The sequence below is a fragment of the Lissotriton helveticus genome, chromosome 7 (genome assembly GCF_964261635.1).
Source record: "Lissotriton helveticus chromosome 7, aLisHel1.1, whole genome shotgun sequence".
NCBI classification, from domain to species: domain Eukaryota; kingdom Metazoa; phylum Chordata; class Amphibia; order Caudata; family Salamandridae; genus Lissotriton; species Lissotriton helveticus.
In genome coordinates, this window is record NC_136068.1 from 926416027 (window position 1) to 926428443 (window position 12417).

Sequence of the window (12417 nt, forward strand, 5' to 3'; positions counted from 1 at the left end):
TCTCCCCGCTCTCCCCTCCGAGCAATTAGTTCCCATGTCTCCCCTATCTGCCCATCTCCTCCCTCTCACGCTGATTGCACACACTCTCCCCTCCAGCCCTCTATCTCCGCTCCTGTCCCTGCCCGCGGTTGGGAAAGGGTTAACCAATTCCAGCTTTAATTGCCGCGCGCTCGCTCCCCTCTCTATCTCTGTCCACCAATGCAGTGCTGAAATGTGCCCTCGCACCCCCTCCCCGCGCCGTGTCTGCAAGAGTTGGAAATCAAAGTATTAAAAGCTGCCCAAGTGGTGAGACATTTACTGGCAGCTCCTGGGAGAGAGACTGCCCTCGACGGAAGCTCTGCTGCCCCCAGCTGCCCCCGCCTCTCCCCCTTTCTTGTCTTCCTCTCTTCCTTCTCTCCTCCTTCATTTACGAGCATCATTCCTTTAATCTTTCAGAGTTTATTCTAGTTCCTTTCTCCTGTTCTTTCTGCTCTCGCGCTCCTTTCTTCCTTTGATTTTTCTTTTCCCCATCTTTCCACATCTGCTTGGTGTTTCTTCCTGGACGCCCCGCCTCTACCTCATTCGTTCACTTCTACTTTCCTCTTGTTATTCTTTCTCTCCATTCTTCTTCGCCTCCGCTAGCCCTCGACTCCAGCTTCTTTTCGACTTTCCTTCTTCCTTTTCTCCTTTCTCGTCCTTCTTCACCCTCTCTGTTTGTCATACTTTTCCCTTCTCTGTCTGGTTCCTATTATCCATCATACCTCCCCCTCACCCTCTTCCCATTACAATGCCTTAGCGGAGATTTTGGGAAGTGTTGTTCTCCCGTCTGCCAGGGGGAGAGGCGCGCCCGATCCTCAGGTTGCTGCCCGCTCTCCTCCGAAGCTCCGCACTTCCCAGACGCTGCCATGTCCTCCCTGCTGAGGAGGTGGGCTGGTGCCAGGCGGGTCCTGCTGGTCCTCCTCACCTGCTGCTGCTGCTGGTGCCCGGCGGGGGCACAGATCCGCTACTCGGTGCCCGAGGAGCTGGAGCACGGCGCCTTCGTGGGGAACATCGCCGAGGACCTGGGGCTGGACGTGGCTCAGCTGGGCTCCCGGCGCTTCCGGATCGTGCCCGGGGCGGGCAGCCGGCAGCACCTGGAGGTCAACCTGGAGAACGGCATCCTCTTCATCAACGAGAAGATCGACCGCGAGGAAGTTTGCGAGCTGGGCGGCGGGCCCTGCGCCCTGCACCTGCAGGTGGTCCTGGAGAACCCGCTGGAGCTGTACCGCGTGGAGGTGGAGGTGCTGGACATCAACGACAACGCGCCCAGCTTCCCCTGGCACGACTATGTGCTGGAGGTCACCGAGCTGGCCGCCCCAGGGGCCCGCTTCCCGCTGGAGAGCGCCCAGGACCCGGACGTGGGCAACAACTCGCTGCGCACCTACCGGCTGAGCCCCAACTCCTTCTTCTCGCTGGAGGTGCAGACGCGCACCGACGGCAGCAAGTTCGCGGAGCTGGTACTGGAGCGCGCCCTGGACCGCGAGCGCCAGCGGACGCACCGTGTGCTCCTCACCGCCGTGGACGGGGGGCTGCCCGAGCGCTCCGGGACGGCGCTCATCACCGTCAGCGTCCTGGACGCCAACGACAACGTGCCCACCTTCGACCGGCCCTCCTACCGGGTCAGCCTGAGGGAGAACGCGCCCCGGGGCACCATGGTCATCAAGCTGAACGCCACCGACCTGGACGAGGGCCCCAACGGCGAGGTGGAGTACTCCTTCAGCGGGCACGCCCCCCAGAGGGTGCGGGACCTCTTCCTGGTGGAGCCCCGCAGCGGGCAGGTGAGGGTGAAGGGCGTGCTGGACTACGAGAAGGCCACCCTCTACGAGCTGTACGTGCAGGCCAAGGACCGCGGGCCCTCAGCCGTGGCCGTGCACTGCCGGGTGCTGGTGGACCTGCTGGACGTCAACGACAACGCGCCCGAAGTGCTGCTCACCTCCGTGTCCACCCCGGTGATGGAGGACGCGCCCCCGGGGACCGTCATCGCGGTCATCAGCGTGCTGGACCGGGACTCCGGGGACAACGGGAGGGTGGACTGCCAGATCCCTGGGGGCATCCCCTTCCGACTGCACCCCTCCTACCAGAACTACTACACGCTGGTGACGGACGGGCCCCTGGACCGGGAGACGGTGCCCGAGTACAACGTGTCCATCAGCGCCCGGGACTTCGGCTCGCCGCCCCTGACGACCAGGAAGACCCTCACCGTGCAGGTGACGGACGTCAACGACAACGCGCCCACCTTCGTGCAGCCCACCTACACCGTGTACGTGCCCGAGAACAACCCCCCGGGGGCGTCCATCTGCTCGGTCAGCGCCCTGGACCCGGACGGCCAGCAGAACGCCTACCTGTCCTACTCCATCGTGGAGGGGCAGATCCAGGGCATGCCCGTCTCCACCTACGTCTCCATCAACTCGGACAGCGGCAACATCTACGCCCTGCGCTCCTTCGACTTCGAGCGCATCCGCAACTTCCAGATCCGGGTCCAGGCGCAGGACGCCGGCTTCCCCCCGCTGAGCAGCAACGTGACGGTCAACGTCTACATCCTGGACCAGAACGACAACCCCCCGGTGATCATCTCCCCCCTGCCCAGCAACGGGAGTGTGGCCACCGACATCCTGCCCAGGTCCGCGGACCCGGGGTACCTGGTGGGGCGGGTCTCTGCGCTGGACGCGGACTCGGGCCAGAACTCGCGCCTTTCCTACCAGATCGTGCAGGCCACGGAGCCCGGGCTCTTCAGCGTGGCTCTCTACACGGGCGAGCTGCGGACCATCCGGGCCCTGACGGAGCGGGACGCCACCCGGCAGCACCTGGTGGTCCTGGTGCGGGATGGGGGGCAGCCCCCGCTGTCCGCCACCGTCTCCATCCTCCTGTCAGTGGTGGACAGCCTGCCCGAGACGCTGTCCGAGTTTGGAGACCTCACCCTCAACTCTGACCCGACCCCCTCCAACCTGACCCTCTACCTCATCATCTCCCTGGGCTGCGTCTCCTTCACCTTCCTGGTGGCCATCATTGTCCTGGCAGCCATCAAGTGCCACAAGGACGGGCATTTCCCCCCGACCTACTGCTGCCCGCAGCCCCTGGCCTCCTGCTGCGACTGCGAGAGGACCAGCGCCTCCCAGGAGGACTTCGACCACTCCAACATCAACCTGCAGATCTCAGCCGGGAACAAGGTGCAGACCGGCTGCAGCGAAACCGGGCCCGGGGGGCCCCAGAACTACTGCTACAAAGTCTGCCTGACCCCCGAGTCCGCCAAGAGTGACTTCATGTTCCTGAAGCCCTACAGCCCGCTCACCCCACAGAACAACGAGGAGAAGCCCGAGAAGGCCCAGAAGCACCAGGCCGTCAACAACGCCAACATCAACGCCGCCAACGAGGTAACCATCCCTGGCACCTACCTGCACAGGCCCCTGCGCACTAAGATGTTTTAAAAACATGAATGTTTTCAAATTAACACCTGTTGGATAGTTGTTTGACCCCTGGCACTCCCTCCTTTCCCTCAACTCCTAATCTTTACATTTTTGCGACCTGTTGCTGCTTGTCTGCCAATTCCAGGGGCAACTAATACTTCACTTTTATGGTACTCATTTCATCATTTCCACAAGAATGAAAGGTTAAGCAGGTGATTCGAACCTAAAAAATAGGTTCGAAGAAAATCTATGCAGTAGGCCCATTGACCCACTGACCTCTATTCCTTTTGATGGGATTTGTGCAGCAGAGAGTACACCTAAAGGCTTCTTGGCACTATAGAATCAGTGGACAGGGTAAAACATGTGTGTGAGTCTCTTTGCCTGCCTGGGAAACACCACCCCTCCCCCACCCCTCTCATTCCACTTTTTTATACAAACTCTAGTGATTGTTGCCACAGACTTGGTAAATGCCTGGAGTTATAATTTTCCTACAAATGACGGATGGAGGGCTGAGTGAGAGAATGAAACCTGCGACCAAAAGAAGTAGTAGGCACGTTGCCTCGAATGATGATTACCACGACTCTTAATTTTTGTATAAATAATGATTTTAGTGTGGTTAATTATATATAGCACTCTTTATACAAGTGAATGCCTTTACAGCGCTGTGAAAAAAAATGTGCTAATACTGTTGTGCTCATTTCATTAAAGCCAGGAGGATGAAAGTCTGGGAACAGTGGCGTAGCTAGAGCTTTGAGTTTGCCGCCCAGTGGCAGCCGGGGCAGGTAAGAGCATGGGGGGAGCAGCCAACAGCAAACGACGAGGGCCAATAACATAAAAAAACACTTACCCTGTGCTTGCCCAAATTGCTCACCTCACAAAGTGTTGCCGCCCCAAAAAAGTGCGGCCTGGGGCGGAGCACGCCCCTCGCCCTAGCTACGCCACTGTCTGGGGAGGGATTCAATTCTGTTGCTATGTGAAATGGGAATGGATTTGTTTACACAAGGAATGGTCCGGAATATCCATGATGGGATATGGAGTGGGATATGGAGTGGCCACAATATCGTGACCAAAATACTGAAATCCAAACTATCAGGATGGTAAGTGCACATTGGTAACTATAGATTTGCTATCTTCAACCCCACACACACTTACCTTGCACGTATTGTCGAGGTACACAGAAGTGCAATTAGGTATGGAAAATGTACACATACTCAGCTGTCGATGTTTTGCTCCTAAATGAGGAGGTACTTTCGGGTACTAAGTACCGACATTTCTTACATTTGCAAGGGAGAGTACCAACACTTCTTACATTTGCAAAGGAGAGTGCCTGCACTTTTTACATTTGCAAGGGAGAGTACCAACACTTCTTACATTTGGAAGGGAGAGTGCCTACAGTTCTTACATTTGCAAGGGAGAGTACCAACACTTCTTACATTTGCAAGGGAGAGTGCCTACACTTCTTACACTTGCAAGGGAGAGTGCCTACACTTCTTACATTTGCAAAGGAGAGTACCAACACTTCTTACATTTTGCAAGGGAGAGTATCGACACTTCTTACATTTGCAATGGAGAGTGCCTACACTTCTTACATTTGCAAGGGAGAGTACCAAAACTTCTTACATTTGCAAAGGAGAGTGCCAACACTTCTTACATTTGCAAGGGAGAGTACCGACACTTCTTACATTTGCAAGGGAGAATATCGACACTTCTTACATTTGCAATGGAGAGTGCCTACACTTCTTACATTTGCAAGGGAGAGTACCAACACTTCTTACATTTGCAAAGGAGAGTGCCTACACTTCTTACATTTGCAAGGGAGAGTGCCTACACTTCTTAGATTTGGAAGGGAGAGTACCGACATTTCTTACATTTGCATGGGAGAGTGCCTACACTTCTTACATTTGCATGGGAGAGTGCCTACACTTCTTACATTTGCAAGGGAGAGTATCAACACTTCTTACATTTGCAAGGGAGAGTACTGACACTTCTTACATTTGCAAGGGAGAGTGCCAATACTTCTTACATTTGCAAGGGAGAGATCCTACACTTCTTACATTTGCAAGGGAGAGTGCCTAAACTTTTTACATTTGCAAGGGAGAGTGCCTACACTTTTTACATTTGCAAGGGAGAGTGCCTACACTTCTTACATTTGCAAGGGAGAGTATCAACACTTCTTACATTTGCAAGGGAGAGTACTGACACTTCTTACATTTGCAAGGGAGAGTGCCAACACTTCTTATATTTGCAAGGGAGGGTGGCTACACTTCTTACATTTGCAAGGGAGAGTACCTACACTTCCTACATTTGCAAGGGAGAGAGCCTACACTTCTGAGCATTGGTGCATTGCATTACTGGAGAGTACCAGCACTTCTCAGTAGCAAACAGGTGCCTTGGGAGAAGGAGTACCAGCACTTCTATGTTTCAGTGGAAACACTGCTCACGGTGTTGTGGCCACTCCAGATTTCATTCGGATGGTTCTACACCACCGCAGGACCTATCTTATTAGATCCAAAGTTTCCTGTGGTGAGAAGTCTCCATTTCTACTGGTCCTCTCTTCCTCTCATAGGAATATTTCTTTTAATATCGTTATTGGTGTTTCCTATCTTTGTAAATATAGGCGCTATATGAGTACAGTGTACTCGTTGGATACACTTAAGGTAGATGAAAGGCTGAGCCATTGATTCGAGATTAAAGGATGAACAGCGATCACTGGCATAGATGCCCGAACCCACCGAGCTATGTACCCAGTCTAAAGGTACTTGGAATAAGGTCTGTAGCAGTCTGGGAAACTCTGACTTCCGTAAAATCCTCCTGTGTTGGTGAAAAAGGGGAATTCTAAACTGCATTACTTAAATTCCTGGGCTCAGGAAATCACAAACAACTTTAACAAAATGCGATCTGCGGCGCACTTCCGTTGGACGGAGGGAACCCTCGAGCGCGCCATTTACTGGTTGAGCTATTTTTCTATAAGCCCCCCGCTATTTTTAATTACGAGAGAGCCCAGGGAAGGCAGTGGCTGGCTTTAATTTTGCTGGTCCGGTAATACCGGCTTTTATTCCGTCTCCTGAAACCCATTACCGCGCCTGCTTTGAAAAAAGCACAGGCAAAGGACAGCACTGAGCTCCCATTGCAATCTATTGCCACCCCCTCTCCGCCCCCTACCCCCCCCCCCCCCCCCCAAAAAAAAATCGTGCCATTGCTGGTAAAGAGCCTGAAGCGCGTGGCTCGCAGAGCCAAGATGCGCCCAAGCCTGACAACTTCCAAGTTGCTGTTATTTATGGTGGGGGAAACCTTTTTACCTTTCATAACACCGTCAGGGAGGGCGCTTTACCCGAAGGTGGGAGGAATTTCGGTCCCTTATTGGGCGCGTTTAAGTAGGCTGTTGTTGTCTCTCAAGCATTGTTTGTCTGCGACCAGATAATTGCATCTGCGCACGCTGATAGTATCAAAGCGTGAAAAAAATGAAATAAAATAAAGTGATGCCGGCTCTGCCAGGCAGAGCATCGTTTCTAAGAAATACCAATTACATCCTTGACCCTCTCGCTGTTATTGGTTCTTTTTAATTCCGTGGAATGGGGTTCTTTTGTGTTGATTACAGCGGTGAGAGGAAAGGCAGACGGTTTTCTTGCGGTTGTCACAGAAACGTCTCATTGCCTTGTATGAGATCGCCTGCTATTATCTCATTTCCCAAAGCCACCACGGCTCTGCCCGACAGCTATTACAATAATACTGAAATATTGTCAAAGGAGGGGAAAAACACTCGAGGGTGGCACGTTCGCAGCTCCGGCCGCTAGGTGGCGCCAGAGGGTTAACTTGTAAAGCGGAGGTGATCTCATCTCTGTATGTCCGAATCTATATACACCGATCGAACACCAAAATATTAGTCAGAAGGTTGACTGAGCAGGTGCAAGAGAACAGTTTTTCTATTAAGATAACTTGGGTCTCTACTGCATTCTCCGAACTCAGATAATACAAGCTTTCCAGCTCAATAAGGCATCATACTTTGTCTCATCCACAAAACCGTTTGCCTATTGTTACCATGCAGAAGGGTAAATTACTCATACACGAAATTTGAAGAAAGGTTCCTTCGTGTGCAAGGCACGTCTCTGCCGCTGCCTGTCTGACTGGAAAGTTACTTTCTCAAACTCAGCAGGTCATAAAAACCCACCTGTTCATGAGCAGGCAGACAAGCACTTCCTCACGAGGGCAGGCACCTTTGAGGAAGCGGACAGGCACGTCTTCTTAAGCAGGGAGGCAGGCATAGCTCTCTCCCTACAGCTAGCGTCCATTTCTCGTGTTTTGACCCGGAACTAGTCAGCCAGCTGCCTAGAACTGACTTGTTTCCACCTTGCAAGCCACCCAAGTAGGCTTAGCTGCCTTTTCTACGAGGCCTTTACCCCACTGGAATCATGCTTGGATAAATGGGATTAGCCCTTACTTTAGGTTATGGTATACCACTTTCATCTGATTGTGTGGTAATTTGTCCAGAGCTGTGACGTGGTCACCCAAAAGCGATTTGCAGCCCTCCTCAGCACCCCAAAATAAAGCAATACACACAACAGTCACCCCAGTCTCGTGGTTAGGGTTTCAACCCAGACCATTTAAAAGCGACCAGTCTGCGGTGCAAGGATTCAGAGCAGACCAAGGTGAAGCACAGAGCCAACAGAGCTGGTACCGACACCCGAGGACTGTTGGCAGCGTGTGCCGTGGGTGGCAGCTTCGTTTCAAAGATTCTAAAGCAAGAAACAGGGCAGCCACCCGATGGCGTGCAGAAATAGACATCAGATGACTAGACGGCCGCGCCACAGGAACACTGAGTGAAGCAGCTCTGTTATCTCACACGTTTCCTATTAATGTATGTGTGAAGCCGAACTTCTCTGTCGTTCAAGGTGATGGCTGGATGCACCAGAGAAAAGGAGGGCGGGGGGCTTAAAAGAGGGGCCCTGAGCATTCCTTTTGCATCATGTGGGACTTCTAGCGTTTGCTGAACTGCCATGCTATCTTTTTTAGTCTGGGCAACTAAGAACTGGGAAAGGCGTACCATAGTGTTTTAAACTCTATTTGATTGTCAATTAATTTTCTCTTTCTAAATGTACTGTGTTGTGCAATGCTGTATGTAAACTATTTGTACGACTGCAATAGTTGTTTCCTAAATAATTTAAAAACTGAATTCCCCGGTGAGGTGCACGGAGGAACTTGATTTAATTTTGTAAATCATGGGTATTGTTATTTAACAGTCTATATAGAGCAGACCACAAACTGGTGTCCTTCATGTGTTGTCCACAAGAGGCGCTGTCACCCAGTTTAATGACCCCCAGTTTATCGACCCTGTGAGGACTGGCAGATAAGTCATTGCTACAACGAATTAAACTCGTAACTGGTAGGTTTAAACTGTCCCATGAGAAAGTACATTAGTCAACTAAGGAAGCAATTAAAACATTTAGTGAATGAGGGGCGTCTGCCCAAAAGCAGCAGGTGTCCCCCCAAACTGGAGGGCACCCCTCCACCCGTTCAGCGGTGGGCCTTTTCAGCCTCCTAGTCTCAGCTGACTCACTGGTTGAGCAACAGCCAATCGGTGACTGGTCTAGCAGTCTAGATTCCATCCGGTTTGGCTGGGTTGTTATGACACGCATTTCCCCTGTTTAGGAGCCAGGGATAAGCTGGAAGCCCTGAACAGAAAACAAAAGAAATGACTGATATGCTCTGTGAGAAAACTCCCAGCATGCCAGGCCCACTGATGTTTTGTTTTTCAATACAACCCTACTTAGGAAGTTTGATAATAAAAACAAAAACGTTGCCAAGTGGGTGCATCAAAATGGCGCCCTTTTGGCAAAGCTTCAGTGCCTTCAACGGGGTGCTGCTGCAGCCCAACTGGTGGCACAGAGACTGTTGTCTGCCTGGTGGGCGGTCTCTAAATATGGGGTGCTGCCTTCCACCAGGGAAACAGAGGCTATGGTCGCTATTCATCTTGCAGACCATTGGGCCCCAAACTACACGACACACACAAGGGACCGATGAATGCGCAGGTGCTATGGGTATGATGAGTTCGCCCACATCAATTCAAACCTATGATTGCAATGCTACACTGGGCATCTGCAACAGGGACGCTAAATGATCAAGTTACACTCATAGCTGTAGAAATGTGGATGTAGCAGGATGTTTTCGTGTCAATTTCAAAACTAGGCACCATTGATTTTACTTGGATTTAAACCTTCGATCTATATTTTGCAAAAAGACCTCTGAGGCCTGTGCCTTACCCTTCCACGCTGTGTTCCTCGCTGCCTAGAGGGAGGGGTGTATAAGCAGTGCTATCTATTTTACTATTATACCCTGTTACGGTCTGTCACTTTAAATAAATTACACACAAATTTCTGCAACAGGTGCTTGAACTCAATCAGCAGACCTATGGGTTGTGACAAGTATAGAAAGCGTGTATCCCTCACTGGTAGTAGCAACATCTTTGAAATCGCAAATTAAACCAATCTACGAAGAAAGTGGATCCCTAGGATAGGTGCAGTTGACAGCAGCCACAAAATAGTTAGCAATTGATGTGCAAAACTTGGACAATTCAAACATTCCAGTAGTTGCATGGAAAAGAGCAGTGAACAGACAGGCTAAGAAAATATCACATGAAAGAGATCTGGAAAGCTTACACCATCAATCCAATTTCTCATCACTGGCCGCCTCCTACATAGTGGGAAAACCACAGCCTTATTTCGAGCAAGCACTGACAGTCCCAGCCCGAAAACATATCACCTACACAAGACTTCTTGCAATGCCCATTGTGGACTTTAATCAAGGTTGGGCCCGGCAGGACAATTTAGCCACATGTCGACTCTGTAATTACCATCAGGAATCCTGGCTCCATCTGCTGTGCTGTTGTCCTAAGTTAGCCAGCGAGAGGCACAGACTAGTTCTTCCTATCTGCAGAGCCCAAGGTCTTGTACGATGCAGAGAAGTCTCAGACTTGTGTTTCTCTTCCCATACAGCTCAAATAGTTGTGCAGCTTAGGGAATTTATAGAATCAATTCGAGCCGCACTGTCACTGAAAATAGAGCCACAAAAAGAAACCAGATGGCTAGCAAGCAAGAGAGTCTCGGACAAACCTCCCTTTTAACTCTAATGCATTTGCACTTGTACTTTATAACCAAATTGTGATATTAGTTTTAAGGTTTAACCCCTTCGCTGCGGGGGTTATTCCCCCGCTGTGCTGGGGGGAGGGGGGCGCGCACAGCGCCCGCATGCTCATGACGAGCTCAGCTCGTCATGAGCCACGGCGCTCCTGTGCTCATGACGAGCTGAGCTCGTCACAGGTGCATTGGCTCCCGTGGAACACTCAGCACAGCAGGGGAATTCTCCCCGCACCTGAGCGTACCCCGGACCATGACGAGCTGAGCTCGTCATGAGCACCGAAGGTGTTAATGCCCATCCAGGTTGTAGTAAAATGCATGGGATTTTAACTCTCTTTCTTTTAATATTGATAGTATATTGTAATGATTTTAGGTACTTGAACAATAAAAGCTTAATCAACTGCCCTCACTGGTAGTGTCAACACTACTTGGATTCGGAGAGTGATCTGCAGGCTGTAGCCAGATCTTTTCAACATGTGCCTTATATCCCGACTTGTATTTTCTGCAGATCGAGATGACACAGGGTGTGTTACTTCTTCTCAGTTATAGTTTGAGATCGCCTTCCCTGGTTTTAAAACCTGGTCCCAACAGAACATTTACACAGGGATATCCTCAACTGGTGCATGAACCAAACAAACTATCTTCTTATTTCCAATTGCAAATGATGGGTGAAAATATAGTGAACTCTCCAGTAATCTGCACACCTTCGCAACATTCCATAAAAGTATCCTGGGGATCCCTGGGCGGCCCAGCTGCGCATCTCTGTAGCAACCTCCCAAATACAACAAACATGTTAAGGGTCTGGAAATGATGTACAGTGTGTTTTCATTGTGTCTGATTCTTGCAGTTTGATGTACATTTCTGAATAGGGGGTTCATTTTTGTTAATTGCTGAGACTTTGTATGTGACTTCCTTTTGGGAGTTCGGACAACCCCTCAATGCTGCCTTGATGCCAACAATAGTGAAAGCTGGAAAACCCTAAATGACATTTTATCTCCAGCCTGATAATGAGAACTGTAAACACATGTGTGTTATTAATGATGTTTTTATATAGTACCTGCTGCCACAGTCTTGCAGCTCTCTTGTAAATAAATGTTTTTTGACAAATTCATGGCGCTCATTTTATTAAAGTAAGAAGGATGAATGACTGAGTGAGCGGTGCAGGGATGCAGCTGGCGCGTCAGGCCACTGATCTGTTTTCCAACCTTACGTTATGTCAATGTACGCAGATGTAAATACAGCTGTATACACACACTCATATATTAATTTATTCAATGAACAGTTCTTACTTCTGCTGAATAGCATAGCTGCAGAGCAAGATCTTTATAGAAAGGGCCAGTCAGATTTATGTATTTGAAATAAGGTTTGAAGTGGAGTAGTCCCATTAAAAGCAGTGGGAAGCAGTGCTTAATTTGAGCCGGTGGTTTCAGGTGCTCGGCGCCGGCACTTAATCATTAGCATCAGCACTTTTCATGAGCACCAACTAATGAGAAATTCATTTTTTGGCAGGCACGGGGAGATTAAGTGATGTGCCCAGAATCGCAGGATGTTGAGCCGACGCCAAGACTCGATCGTGGTTCCCTAGCTCCCAAGTCGGCAGCTCTGGCCATTAAGCCACATCCTCTCCCCACTTTTATGGTAGATAGTTGGTTCTGTTTTGGGCAGCGCTAACAGGAGAATTGGGCTGGTGCAAGTTGCCTCCAGACGAGAGCCCAGGCACTTATTATTTTACAAATTAACAACTGGTGGGAACACAACGGATCCACGGTGGGTTGGACTATGGAGCAAGACTTAGCGAGCTGTTTATTCAGGGGGACTGGTGTGGGAGGGAACCAAGGATTGCTTCTACATGTAAAGAAGGTTCA

General features: G+C 50.5%; 1 protein-coding gene across 1 annotated transcript in view; it reads left to right on the plus strand.

Annotated features, from left to right (window-relative positions):
* The first annotated feature begins 884 nt into the window (after positions 1-884).
* The window catches only part of LOC144769329 (protocadherin-10-like), a 290562-nt gene continuing 279029 nt past the window's right edge, over positions 885-12417 (plus strand). The window contains exon 1 of the mRNA XM_078653397.1: positions 885-3389. Within this exon, the coding sequence (XP_078509523.1) occupies positions 885-3389 (2505 nt within the window). The remainder of the gene's footprint in view (positions 3390-12417) is intronic.